At 39.2% G+C, this 15,101-nt stretch overlaps 1 protein-coding gene across 13 annotated transcripts in view; it reads left to right on the top strand.

Moving 5' to 3' along the window:
• The window catches only part of PLEKHA1 (pleckstrin homology domain containing A1), a 57,754-nt gene that overhangs the window by 23,178 nt on the left and 19,475 nt on the right, over positions 1-15,101 (top strand). For 5 of the 13 annotated variants that reach the window (XM_061186642.1, XM_061186493.1, XM_061186868.1 and 2 more), the window contains exons 3-6: positions 491-643; positions 2,603-2,659; positions 4,901-4,946; positions 11,012-11,109. In XM_061186642.1, the coding sequence (XP_061042625.1) occupies positions 491-643; positions 2,603-2,659; positions 4,901-4,946; positions 11,012-11,109 (354 nt within the window). The remainder of the gene's footprint in view (positions 1-490; positions 644-2,602; positions 2,660-4,900; positions 4,947-11,011; positions 11,110-15,101) is intronic. The other 8 variants (XM_061186787.1, XM_061187021.1, XM_061186940.1 and 5 more) reach the window with 4 other exon arrangements.

Raw genomic sequence — 15,101 nt, 5'->3', positions numbered from 1 at the left:
GGTTTTGTCCCCACCTCTGGGTGTAGGTTGCCCTCAGCCTTCTATTCCTACCCAGACAGGACGGGGTTAAAGCAGCAGCTGATTAGGGGGCTCTGGCTCATTCAGGGCAGGGGGAAGGAGGGGTACGGTAGTTACAGTTGGAACGTGGGACGAGCCTGCGGCAGCAGAGGCTGGCGTGATGTTGCAACAGCCTGAGGCATGCTGTGTGTTCTCCCAGGGAAGTTGTCCCTGGATCGTGGGACTCTGGCAGTGGCGGGCTGCAAAGGCTCCTGAGCGTGGGTGTGGATAGTGACCTGTGCTTGCACACAGGGTTCCTGGGGCTGCAGCAGCAGCATTAGCATTTCACGCCCATCTCTGGGGTCTGAGCTGATAGCCGTGGCTCGCGCCTGTCTCTGGAGCTCATTAAGGCAGTGCTCTGCCTTCTGTGGGCAGACGGGGAAGGATTCCCCTCTCCTCACACACCCTGAAACAATGGTCTCTTGCCTCTTAGGCAGGTCCAGACTTTTTCCCGGACTCCCTCCCGGCTAGCTGTGGCGCACCAGCTCCCTTCAGGCTGTGTTCACGCAGCCAACCCCAGTCCTCTCCCTGGGATCCGACCTCCGAAGCCCGAGCCTCAGCTCCCAGCCCCGACCTGCCCCGGCAGGTGAGCAGACAAGCCTTTCGGGCTGGTGAGTGCTGGTCGGCACTGATCCTCTGCGCGGGAATCTCTCCGCTTTGCCCTCTGCACCCCTGTTGCTGTGCTCTCCTCCGTGGCTCTGAAGCTTCCCCCCTGCCCACCCCCCTCCCACCCCCATCTCTGCCAGTGAATGGGCTTCCTAATGCGTGGAAACTTTCCTCCTTCACAGCTCCTTCCCAGAGGTGCAGGTCCCATCCCTATTCTTTTGTCTCTGTTTTTTCTTTTTTCTTTTACCCTACCCAGGTACATGGGGAGTTTCTTGCCTTTTGGGAAGTCTGAGGTCTTCTGCTAGCATTCAGTTGGTATTCTGTAGGAGTTGTTCCACCTGTAGATGTATTTTTGATGTATTTGTGGGGAGGAAAGTGATCTCCACGTCTTACTCCTCTGCCATCTTGAAGGTCCCAGAAGGTTGATTCTTAATCTACAGTGGAGGAAACTTTCAAAATCAAGATTGTTTTACTTTTACTTTTGAAATCTATCAGTCTTTACGTTTATATTTATTACTTTTTTCCAGATTCTTTTATCTGATTTTCCCACCTCCATCTTCCGCCTTTATATAATACATCCAGTTTGTTATAAGATATATTAATTAGGGCTTCCCTGGTGGCGCAGTGGTTGAGAATCTGCCTGCCAATGCAGGGGACACGGGTTCGAGCCCTGGTCTGGGAAGATCCCACATGCCGTGGAGCAGCTGGGCCCGTGAGCCACAACTACTGAGCCTGCGCGTCTGGAGCCTGTGCTCCGCAACAAGAGAGGCCGTGATAGTGAGAGGCCCGCGCACTGCGATGAAGAGTGGCCCCCGCTTGCCACAACTAGAGAAAACCCTCGCACAGAAATGAAGACCCAACACAGCCAAAAATAAATAAATTAATTAATTAATTTTAAAAAAAATAGGAAAAAAAAAAGATATATTAATTAAAACACAGTTTGATTACAGAACTGCTCACAAAGCCTTCTTTCTTTAATGTTTTCAAATTCTTAACAGTATAAATTCCTTGCTACTTTTGTTTCTTATTTATGTCCTCTATAATTAGGTTCTTAGTTCAAGTTCCTAAACTGCTGTTTCTTTCTTCAGCCCTATATGACTCTATGTTATGGCCCAACACAGCCTTTTTCCCATTTCAGTACAGAGCTTCTGGGCATCCTCATCTGCTTGCTGTAGCTCATCTGTTTTCTCTGCCTGGAATATTCTCTCTCCTGCTTTTTGTGTTTCAGAATTTTTCTTTAATGAAGTCCAGCTTAAAAGCCTTTCATTCTTTCACTGAGTCTTTCCTGATAGCCTCAGCATGAAATGATTCTCCTTCTTAATTTTACCCTTAGCTCTTTTAAGACACAAACTACATCCTAAACTCGTAAAGGGAAGAATAAAAATATTTTTTATGAAAGTGCCAATATATACATTCCCTGAATATGGTTTTAAAAGTATCAATAATTTTTTGGAAAAATGATATAAATGTAGATTAGTTATGGTGTAATAAATACTAATATAATTTAAATGAGGGAAAATTCAGTCTTTTTCAAGAGATACATTTGATTTAAAAATTTTAATAAAACAAAGTAACATGTATACTCTTTTGAAATTTCTTACATTTGTGTTTGTTTTATGTCTAAATATTTTTCCCCATTGCTTTCTGGAACAAAATCTGATCTTGTTTATGAAAAAGAAAAGTTTAGATACAGTGCTAACAAAATAGCCTTTTAGTTATAAAATGTATTGTGGTGGAACAGACTAGAGTTCAGTTTTGTTATCCATGTTGTCCACTTGATTTCACACTTAGTAAATACTTGAACTGAAAAGTTAATTTGTAAAATGTGACATTTAAAAAAATCTGATTTCTTAACTTTTTTTAGTGTGTGTAGAACATTTTATATTGAAATAAATTTGTAATGTTGGATAATAATTATATATTAATAATCTGTTTATAGAACCTGCCTTCTGGATCATCACGTGTTGGAGCCATTAAACTTACCTACATTTCAAAGGTAGTCTCTCTGTATTGTGTTACATTCATGCATGAATTAAAATCCCTTAGAATGAGAGTGTGAATAAAAGGAGCCATCTCCTCTCTTTGTCATTTAAAATGATGTTCTGGTTCATATTACATTGAAAACAGTACCTGATTACTATGTTTAGGAAGTTCTTTGATAAAATTAGGAAGAATATGGAGTTAAATTACAGGATGTGGCAAATTGAAAAGTTAACATTAACTTTTATGATCAGGTATATGAATGTCAGAAGGGGAGATTCATCTGTTAACAATTAGGTTCTGTCTTTGGGAAATCTGGAGAAGATTTTTCTAAGTTTGTATTTATTTATTTAAACTGTAATTTTTAATCTCATTACCTTTGTTTGTTCCTTTATGTTTTACTTTGACGAAAATATGAACCATCTTCATGATAAAAGATGGGTTTTTTTCCCTCATTTGACTTTGTCTCTACTAGCTTGTTTTCTTGTTTGTTGATTTTTCTGGAATTTTTGCAATACTGTTTTTCTTTTCAGAAATTTAGATTTGGTATTAGGTAATTTTTTTCCTCTTATTGTCTTTTCTTAGTGTTTTGGGAACTGAGATAGAGAGATGCTGAGGAACTAGTTTTGTTTTACACAAAGTAATAAGCTTGATGATGACTTAAGATGAGATATGAAAAGTAGCAACTCAGTATGATTAATATGCATATACATACTATTATGCATACACTGAGATTTGTTAGCAAAGGTCTTCAACAGAAGAACAATTTACAAGTGTGCCTCTATTTAAAAGAAATATATTTTGATAAATAAAAAGCTTTGTTATCAGCATTGTAATAGAGCTATTCATTCTCATTGACCAAAAAAATTACATATTTAAAGGGAACCATTTTATGTTAAAGCCATATTATGTAAATTTGCAAAAGACAAATATTGTTGAAGTATATCTCAAGTGTGCCTGTAAATTTAAGACATTTAGTAATACTTCAGGGTATCTTACAGCTTAAATTCTATAGAGGCTATCATTAGGAAGGAAGTGTAGAATTCCATTGTAGAATAAATTGTAGACAATTCCGGCCCCCACCTCCCCCTTTACTTGATTGCCTACAATAAAGGTATACTACAATGTAAATATGCTGCCAGGGATCTTTGACTCATAATGAAGTGATGTGGAAAGGCCTGTTTTATTGGAATAGGCAGTTGAGGTAGAAATTGCCCATGTGCCTGTATCTTTGCAATTGCTTGTTGCCTGGTCTTTTTAAAAATTAAGGTATTAACTCAGCAAAGCAGGCAGACTGACTGGCCAGCTGCATTCCCCTCCTCCATTGCTTCCTTTTTAAAATATAACCTTCCCTGTGTAGTTCTGTTAGGTTTCATCTCTGTCCCACAGCTTACTGAAGTTTGAATTGTACAGCTTGTACTCTACTTTAGACATGCCACTTTTTCCCCAGAATTTATTCCTGGAACAGATTTCACTGTGACTCAGTGCTCAATTTGTAGTTGAGATCAGTCAGGAACCCCAGACTTAGAATTCCTTCTGAAGGTACAGAACAGATGCTGCAGTTGTAAGTTCTAACACTGGGCAACAGCATGGCAACAGTCATGAATGGACTTCCATGTGAGCTACTTTATTTAAAGGGCTAGCAGCAACCAGGTGCAACTAGTTGCTTCACCTTCTAAACGGAACCATGTGCTGCTTTTAGTAAAGGGGGGCCCCATTATGCTAGGGTATTTTAATGTACAAGTGGGGATCCAGTGCCATTTTGATTTCCTCATTGCAGGTTAATGCCTTCTGGATTTTTGGACTTTATTAAATATACAATCTCCCCCTTACCCACTGCCATTTCATCATGCAGTTCACAGCTAATTTAGAAATATGCAATTAGGGAAGAATTCATAGTTTCTGTGGAGTATTCATTGAGGGTATTTTGAAAATTACATTAAACCAAAAATATGTGCATGTGTGACATAAAACTTAATGGTTTATTTTCAATTTCTTTGCACTTCCTTTGAAGAAAAAAACAATTTTGTTCAAAGAGAGCATGGAAGTATCATTTGTTTTAAACATCTTAAAGTTGGGACTCATATTCTAAATTTAATTTACAGTTCTTTTTCAGTTGCCTTAAAGTTTAATTTTAGATCTGTGTGCTAAATGTGTATGATTACTGGGAAATCATACATGTGGAATTCACATAGTGTTTAAGGTTGGTTATAGTAGCACATGAAGAAATGAGTGATTCATCTCTCTTTCTTGTTAGGTTAGCGATGCAACTAAGCTAAGGCCAAAGGCTGAGTTCTGTTTTGGTGAGTAGCCATATTTTATACGTTAGTTATTTTAAGTTAGACTAATATAATTTCATTATATTATAAGAAAAAACAGTCACAGAAAACCACACAACACAATCCTATAGGGTAATGAATTATTCTAAGGCAAATTCCCTTGAAACTATCATCTGATGAAGAAATAAAACTGCTCCCCAACCCCTGAAGCCTCTTTCCTGTGTCCCATCCCGGTCACAACCTCCTCCCACTCAGCCCATGTGTAATCATTATCTAGACATTTATAGTGATCACATCCAGCGAGATTAATTTTAAACGCTCTACCTGATATTATTTGATATTCAATACTTAAATAATAGAAAGGATTTAGTTTGCAGCTTATGAGTAGTGAGGAGTTTACAGTTTGGGAGCAGGGGTAGTTGAGGGTATTTGATTAAGTGCTCAGTGAACATTTAATGAATGTCTGGTATATACACTGTGCTTGCCATGGGGCTGCCCTTAAGAATCTCACAGGCTGGCTGTCTCACAGACAGATACAGTACCAGGGAGTTATCATTGCATTTATCACAGGCGGTAGATAAAGCGATGTACGGTCTATTCAAGGAAGAGCTTCAGATCCTTTTTGGGGATCTTGGGAGTGAAGGGAGCCACACTGGATGAGACTAACCTGATCATCCTTTATCACTGGGGAGAAAAGATGGGAGGACCACTGGACAGAGGCGTGCAGGGGAGAAGAACAAGGTGTGTGCAGAGAACTGAACACTCAGTAAAGCTGGAGAGAATGGTGAGAGACTGAAAAGTAAAAAGACAGGAGTCGGGGTGTAATGCGTTGACAAGCGATTTTTTTTGTTTTATTTTCTGGAAAACGAGAGAAGAGAAATTAGAGAGCATCTAGAAAGTAGATATAAGGTGAAGGAAGTTTTTTTTTTGTATGGATAGGAGAGCTTGATGCAAGTACATTAGTTAAGTGGCTTTTGAACTGCTCTTCCTAACATAGAGCCTGAATTAGGGGGAAAGAGGAGGGATGACGAACATCAAAAGGAAAAGCACAAGGACTTGGTGACTGGATATGTGGGAGTTGAAGGGAAGAGAGAGGTGTCAGGTAGGTTTGCTTCAAGGAAAGAAATGAGGGATCCAGGAGAGCAGATTAGATAGGGTGAAATGTTCGGTAAGGTGTTTGAATGGTGGGGAAACGTCCAAATGGAAATATTCTGGTGACAGTAATTGAGGACTGGATGGAGCTTGAAGATCAAGAATGGAGAACTTTAGAATCTGTTAAAATAGTGGGTGTACTTGAAGCTGGGAGAATCGATATGCTGTTAGAGAGTATGTTAGTGGACATTAGTGATGAAAGGGATGAAAATTAGGAGTTTCCAGCTGACATCAATAGGGACTATTTTACATTAAAGTAAAAAAGGTACTTCCTGGGGTAGAATTGATGTTAAATTTCTTTGTTTTCTTTTGCTTGAAAAGGGCAGGTTTCTTCTGTAGGCAGTATGTTAGGGGTAGCATCCGATGGCAATCATATATATCCAGTAAGAAAATGTGATATGAGCAGGATGTAGTATAGCTGTTCAGAGAATCCTCTATAATGCTTTTATCACCACTAAGAAACTAATAAAAAGTCATGTATTTATTACAAATTTATAATTTTTGGCCGCTAAATAGGAAAGTGCCTCAGAACCTTGTTGAATGGAAGGCTACTGGGGGCAGGTCAAGCGAGAGAGAACTTTATATTTTAGAGTGTATCATGTGCGTACTCTTGACAAGTCTTTAATGTAAAATCTCAAACATACAGTTTGAAGGGCTAGCAATATACAGTAAAAGATTTGATATTCAGTTATTGGGGTATTTAGAATGAGTGATTTTAGTTGAAATCAGAGATTAACATTAGTTATTTATTGGTCTGCCAACAGTTTATTGGTCCTTTACTATTAGAGGGAGTAAAGATTCATAAAATATTTGCCTTCAGAGAGAGGCACTGGCTTCTAAAATGGAACTACAGCTTCCATTCAAAATGGCAACATAAAGACTTTCCTTCCCTGTTTCCTCTCCGATTGCCCCCAAACAGTGAGAACAAGAAACATCCAAACCATCTTTGCTGAAACTAGCAGATTTCTGTAATCCACAGTGTATAAAGATGGAAAGTGGATGGAGGAGGAGTAAATGACTTAACAGAGTAGAAGAGACCAGTGGAAGGTAGCTATTTCCACGTCCTGCCCCCACGCCAGCTCTGGATAGACAAGGTGTTGGCTCTGGTCTGGGGAAGCAACAGGGAGGAGGGACCCAACACAGGGACTTTGTTTGAGTGTCTATGTAGAAACAACCTCTGGTCCCTACCTGCGTCTGGCTCCGGCAGGCAGCCACCCTTCCCCCATCCCAGCAAGGAATGGCATGTGTAGTATCTCCAGAAATAGAATCGGTGAGGCTGTGTGCGTGGGGACAGTAGTCTCAGAGAAGGGGGGGGGATGAGGCATGAAACGGAAAATGGGAGGATTAAATGAAAAAGTCTGCACACTGAATGCAACTCTTTCCTGTGTCCAGGCCCAGAGCACTGGGCAGCCAGGTGGAGGTGGGGCAAGAATCTGAACACCCCAGAGAAGAGAGCCATAGGTATTGACAGCTGGGCATTTCTACCAGAGGAGCTTGCTGTACAGCAAAGCCCACCAGTCAGAAACCCTGCATGTATTCAAGAGAGCTTCCAATCTGTTTTTTGTTACCTTGTTTTTAAATATGGTACCAAAATGCAATCCTGGTCTTGGCCAGCCCAGGATTGCATGACATTTGAGAAGAAAGAACTGTCAAATAGGAAAAAGAACATGAGACAATGCAAAACTCTGAAGAAAAAGTCAAAGAAAGCTAAAAATAAAACAAAGATAGATAGTAGGAGAGAAATAAGAAAATTAAGTTAGAGTTTCCATTAAGAAAGCCAACATCTGACTAATAGAGAAGAAAAGGATAGAGAAAGAGTAGAGATAGAGAAAACGGGAGAAAATTGGCAAAGAAATATAATAAAACGTCTCATAACCATTTGATCCATAACCATATTTGAACCGTAACCAGTTGATCCTAGGTTGTGAAATGATTTTTGTTTGGAGTCAAGCTAATGTTTATGCTTCAGGTTTTATCCATTTGGTACATTCACTTTGATGGTAAAGACTTGAAATGAAATAAGGGAGTACTTAAGTGAAAAGATAGTATAAGCACACAAGCCTCTGCTATGCATTCATTATACACAGTGAAACCCTTGCTTTAAAAGCATGGAAACTTACAGGTTTCATACAGTTTATTATTATTATTATTATTAAAAGTGTTTTCCTTCCTTTCCCTGTCCACTGTTCTCCCCGCATTGCTAGTATCAGTTTTTAGTAATTTGCTTTACATTTTCCACAATACTTCTTTACTTGGAAACCTCCAAGTGATGATGATGGTGATGATGATGATGATGAAAGTGATGAAGATGGTGAACAAGAATATCTGTTCTATCCCAGGCACTGTGCTAGTTTCTTTACACAGATCACCTCCACCCCCCAAGGAAGGGATGGGTGGCATTCCACTTCATAGTTGAGGAAAACAAGAGTGAGAGATTAAATTCATTTTACAAGATGGTATTGCTAGTAAGTGCATGAGCTAGTCAGGTCTGCCAACTCCAGGCTCTGATTTTCCCCCCTATCGTATCGCTGTGCCTCTTCCTGCCATGAAATAATGCTTATAGCACATGATTTTTTATTCAGACTGCAAAGTGTGCTGAGAGTCTTTTTAGAGGTATATTTGCCTCTCTTCTTTCCCTTCAGAGAGATCCTTATATAAATGTCATTTATTCAAAAATATGTGTATTAAGCACTTTATAGCAGGTGTAGTGTATTACCAAGAGCTTAGATTTTTAAACTCTTGAGATGTTCTAGGTAGCTGCCCAAAACAACATTGAGGGGGAAAATAGCTGTTATGAGGAGAGCTCAGCTTCAGCCTGAGCTGGAAAAAGATTATGAAAGGATGCTTTACTGATTGTTAGAAATTAAAAACAGAAGCTATATATTGACATATATAATAGCCTAGTGAGTTAGTAATTTATCTTAATTTGTATTTATGGCATTTATAATTTCTCCAATCTCTAGTAAGGGATAAAAGAACAGATTTGTAGTGTGTTAAATTTCTTTAGGTCCAAACTAATTGTTTTATAGCACTTCACAAGATAAGACTCTCATATCAATACAAGGAAGCTCTTGTTTAGTGTATTGGTCTCAGTCTCAATTTCATAATCTTGTGTATTTGAGAAATAAGCTTTTTTCCCTTGACGGTTTTCATTACCCCCTTCCCTTAGTCTCATTCAACTGAGTGTTAGTATACCATTTAAAATTTTGATGGAGACTTTTGGAAGTTATTTGTATATTTCCAAAAAAAAAAAAAAAATTGCAGCACTGTAGCTATTCAGATGCCTTAGCTCCTAGAATAATGTTTGTTTTTAAAAATAAATCGTGTGATGTATAATTAATAAGCTTTAATTTGAACATTGACTAGTAGTTTGTCAACAACTATATGCAAGTGTGCTTTGCTTTATAGAAGTCGGTAGTCACTAAAGGGGTATATGTAGATTAAATTGCATAAAAAGTTTCAAATGTATTAAGATTATAAACATAAAGAAAATGCATAAGTGCTGGAAAAATAAAGCTGTTTATTTTTATAATCTTGAGTTGGAGAGACTTTCTTAATATGATGTGAAAGCTAGAATCATTAAAGGAAAAGGAAAAGAAAAAGATTGATAGACTGGTTCTGATTGATCAGAGATACCATGAACTAAGTGAAAAGACAAATGATAGACTGGGAAAAGTACTTGAGATAAAACAGAAAGGATTAATACAAAAGTTCTTATAAATCAGTAAAAAATAAATGAACAACTCGGGAGAAATATGGGTAAAGAAAATAAACAGCTCACAAAACAGATGCAGGTGGCCAATAAACATATAAAACTAATTTGTCTCAATAATCAAAGAAATTCATATTTAAACAAGGTATAATTTTTCACCAGTTAGGTTGACAGTCAGGAAAACACACCACACTTGGCATTTCAAACCCAGGGCATTTGTTACAGGGAATTGGATAACCAGATGTTGAAAGGCTGAAGGAGCACAAAGGGAATGCTGAAGTAACCCACAGATTAGAACCTGCATGAAGCAGCTACCATCCCCAGGGCTGGAGAGAGGAAAGGGAAGAGATGGTCTTAGCAGAACCTAGGACTTTGTGAGGGGACTGCAAGGCTGATGGAGGGAGGGAGCCCAGGGCTGGAGAGAGGAAAGGGAAGAGATGGTCTTAGCAGCTCCTAGGGCTTTGTGAGGGGACTGCAAGGCTGATGGAGGGAGGGAGCCCAGGGCTGGAGAGAGGAAAGGGAAGAGATGGTCTTAGCAGCTCCTAGGGCTTTCTGAGGGGACTGCAAGGCTGATGGAGGGAGGGAGCAGCGGAAGAGCCTGCAGCAGTGGCTGTTGTGTGTTGGCTGCTGCTGGAGGGAGACCAGCAAGGGCAGGACGCTGCATGGGAGTCCCCTCCGCCACCTCCCTCCCACCTTCCGGGCTCCCGCCAGGAGCTCCCATCGGCAGAACATGGCCCGGCCAGTGCTGGCAAGGAAGTCTAGGAAATCATGTCACAGAGCCTTGGGGCTGAAAACAAGAGGTACTGGTGAGGACTGTTAGACAAGATAGGCCTTTGGATACACTACTGGTAGGAATGTAAATTTCTACGTTAAGAAATTTATCCTATGCTAATGCTATCCCAAGTGTGGAGAAGTATATGTATATGTTTTATTGGGATATTTTATATAGTTTCAAAAATCAGAAATAGCCTAAATTTCCATCGATAGAGGATTGGCTAAATATATTGTGGTATTTTTAGTTACTGAAAAACGTGGCCATTAAAAATGAGAGTTTTACCTATGTTATTGAGTGATAAAAGCAGTATCATATATGGTCTAACATTTTGTCAAATTCGAGAGAGTCACAATACTGAAGCTAGCAAGGTTTTTCAGCTGCTGCAGACATAAATTTAGAGGTAACAAGTGCAAAATTTCATGTGTTGTAGTTTGTTTTGTCTCTCAACAGTTATGAATGCAGGGATGAGGAAATATTTCCTACAAGCCAATGATCAGCAGGACCTAGTAGAATGGGTAAATGTGTTGAACAAAGCTATAAAAATTACAGTAAGTATTTGTACTTTTTGTGTGAAAAAATTTTAATGTGTGGATGTGATCTTTACAGTTTGTAAAGATACCTACTGAGTGTCTTCAGCTTACCAACAGTTTGTCCCAGAGTTACTCAAAGTTTGTTTAAAAGACAGGTTATAATGTGAATGCATTTTCTTGTACATGGTAACTATTGGCCCTTAAAATCAACCCATAGATGCCTTTTTAACCCATTGTGTACCTAATAAGGGTCTATATTACTGTAGATTTTTAAAAAAAATTATTTATGATACTTTTATTATTTTTTTTTTTTTAACTTTAAAAAAAAATTTATTTTTGGCTGTGTCGGGTCTTAGTTGCAGCACGCCGGATCTTCGTTTAGGCATGCGGGATCTTTCCTTGCAGCGCACGGGCTTCTATCTAGTTGTGGCGTGAGGGTTTTTTCTCTCTAGTTGTGGCGTGAGGGTTCCAGAGCACGTGGGCTCTGTAGTTTGCGGCATGCAGGCTCTCTGGTTGAGGCGCACAAGTTCAGTAGTTGTGGCGCTTGGGCTTAGTTAACCCGCGTCATGTGGGACCTTAGTTCCTCGACCAGGGATCGAACCTGTGTCCCCTGCATTGGAAGGCAGATTCTTCACCACTGGACCACCAGGGAAGTCCCTTACTGTAGATTTTAACCACTGTTTACAGTAGTGTTTCTAGGGGAAAAATGCATGTAGAGTTTTTACCTTGAGGATATGTTTTTGCCCCCAGGGAAGATTAAGAGACTTCCTGCCACCTACCCAGGGAATAGGAGTGGCATTCCGTCTCTCCTCTAAGCCGTGACTGGGACTGGTGTTAGGTAGGTAGGAGTTGAAGATAGGAGCGGGACAAGGCAGGCGAAGGGCTTAGAAATGACATATGGGGATAGGGACTGATCTGGAGAGCTGTGGCAACCAGAGGGTCCTGCCGGCGTGGTCCTTGAGGGGTTTGTCTCAGGCATCGCTTTTTTCCCTCCAGTTCCCGGGCACTTTTCTCCTGTGCTGTAGCTTCCTGCTTCCAACCTGGGCTTCTCTTCTTGGTTTTCTGATGAAATTAATATGTTTTGATTATTTATAGTGTGCCAGGCCTTGCACTGAAGGTTCTACATAAAGTATCTGGAAAAGTGAGACTTAGAAGGATTGAGTAACTTTTATGGGTTAAATGGCTGGTAAGTTGTGGAGCCATGAGCCACCCCATCTGCTTGACTCTGGAACCTAACCCTGAAGTGCAGCACCTCACTGCTTCCTGAAAAAAAGAGCCTCCTTCCTTACTCTTTGACCCTAAAGCAGAAAACAAACTTTGGGGAGAGTTTACTACTGCTGCTGATGAGCAAGTAGGCAGGAGCTGTTCCCTGATGAAGCCTCTCCTTCCCTTTCTCCTCTTTACACACTAGTGGAGAAAACACACACAGCAGGCCCGCATGGGAAGTGTGGGCAAGGAGGTCCGGTGTGAGATTTGTGTAAATTGAAGTGTATTTTTACTAAAATGAGGTTATTTACTGACCCTAAATGACTTACTCTTTAAAAACATATGCCATGACAGTCAGCATATGTTCGTTTCCATTTAAATAAATGATTCCGTATTTATAACACAGCACAATAAAGAGGTAATATAATTAAAGCTGTTCTCAGAGTTAAGTCGATTTTTTATCTTGCACCAGAACAGCTTGTTACCACGTGACAGAAAACGGCCACGCGCTGCGTCTCATCTGTACGTGGGGCAGCAGTTATTTTAGGTTCATGCCGTTTCAGGAAAGCAGTTTTTTAAACTGATTCAGAAGTACATTTTCTTAAAAGGTTCTAACTGATTGTTTTTGACTCTTAATAAATAAATATTCCCTATTTGGAAAATTTCTTTAGAACGACAATATGTAGTAGCTTTACTGAATTAATCTGTTTTTTTACATTTGCAATGATAAGCAGCACTGGTTTCTTAGAGCTTTAAGAGGAAAAGTAGTGAATGGTCTCAGGCTTTTTACCATTTGGGAGGTTCTTGAATTGCTGTATCTAATTTATTAATGGTATGAAACCATCTTACACAAGTGACACTTTAAGCTTATTCAAATGCAAGAGAAACTGATTAGGAATTGGGTAATGTTTCAAAGTATGTGGACTTTTAAATAGCTTTTGTGGTCTTGCAGCTGTTACATGTTGAAATTTTTACAGTTTTTAAGATAAATCTGTTGATATTTGTGTTTTTATAATTCACATTTAGAAAATATAAATTTAAGATATAGAAATCCGTAGCCAGTCAACAAAGTGATTATAACTATATTAAAGTGAGTATAGAATTGATAGCACTTACTAAAAATCAGTTTTATATAGATACACATTAACTCATAGAATAGCAATGAAAGAATTTCCCATGCTTTAATAAGATACATTTTTAACTTTATTCTTTAAAAAATCTTACCAGTTTTAATTGCATATGCATTTTACACATTTAAGTGCAGAATCTTTAATTTGTCATACTTTACTATGGAAATTGCTGGTGATTTACATGTAGATTTCTTTGAATATTTCAAGTTTACATTTTAATATATGTGCAGTTTACCTTTCTATGGAGTCACTCCAAATGACATTTCGGTGAACCTAAGTAATTTAGTAGTCTGCTGAGTACAATGTAATATATAAACTCAAAAGTTTTGGAAATCCAAAATTAGATTTTGGAGGTATGTGGTTTCAGAATAGAGGTCATTAGAGGGCAGTGGGTAAGGGAATGGTGATTATTTATCTACTTACTAATTATAGTACCTTGCCGTCTTAATGGACCATCATCCAACACCATAGTTTATGGCTTTCCTTACTTTCATGAAGTCTTTGTGAGTGTGTGTTGGTGGCTACCATTAAAAAATTTTCCCCCTATTTAAAAAAAAGAGAGAAAGAGCAATAGTAGTGGAACGAACCCTGAAGGAAGTATTGATGACTAGAGTTTGGAAAATCAAATCTTTTTTTTTTTTTTAATAAATTTATTTATTTATTTTTGGCTGCGTTGGGTCTCCGTTGCTGCGTGCGGGCTTTCTCTAGTTGCGGCGAGCGGGGGCTACTCTTCGTTGCGGTGCACGGGCTCCTCATTGCGGTGGCTTCTCTTGTTGCAGAGCACGGGCTCTAGGCACGCAGGCTTCAGTAGTTGTGGCTCGCGGGCTCAGTAGTTGTAGCTCATGGCTCTAGAGCGCAGGCTCAGTAGCTGTGGCACAGGGGCTTAACTACTCCGGGGCATGTGGGATCTTCCTGGACCAGGGCTCAAACCCGTGACCCCTGCATTGGCAGGTGGATTCTTAATCACTGTGCCACTAGGGAAGCCCTCAATATTAGATTTTAATCTAAAAATTAATGTTTTAAAATTATGGCCAAAATTCTACACTTTTTTTTTAATTGACAACTGGGAGTAGACAGAATAAGCTGAATACAGGACTTTAGTCTTAACAAAAGTATGTGGCCCAAAGTATAAGGCCTTATACTTGTGGTTTTCAGCCTGCAGGTCGTGGGTAGAGCCCTCAGAAAGATCCTAACACCCAAGAGTTTGTTCTTGAATGTTTTAGGTTTCAGTCTTTAAGCCCTGCCATTATTCTCCATTTTGTTCATCTAGTCTCTAGTCATCTTTACCTTTTCTTTTTCTGCTATTAGAATTTCCTACTGTTAGGATCATGTGCAAATGCTTGCCAAAAATACATTCAAATCTCTCATAAAACAACAATCAGAACAATAAAGGATAGGGAAGCAAGGGAGAGGGAAAAAAGGCAATAGGCAATGAAACCAAGCATGTTCAATGTCTTTGACATTTGCCATCTGTCTAGGGAGGTCACTTTTCTGATTCTCATTGAACAGTTGCCTGACTGGCTTTTTTGGTCCTGAAAATATGTTTATTTTTATGACTGTATTGAGACTAACTTTTCATTCAGAATTTTTAAGGGAGTTACTATATTCATGGGTATTTTGCATATATTTTTCTTGTTCTTAGGGAATAAAATGTTTACAATTTAGATAATTTTT

Source organism: Eubalaena glacialis, chromosome 1 (genome assembly GCF_028564815.1).
Source record: "Eubalaena glacialis isolate mEubGla1 chromosome 1, mEubGla1.1.hap2.+ XY, whole genome shotgun sequence".
NCBI lineage: Eukaryota > Metazoa > Chordata > Mammalia > Artiodactyla > Balaenidae > Eubalaena > Eubalaena glacialis.
This window is presented reverse-complemented; position numbering and strand designations above follow the sequence as displayed.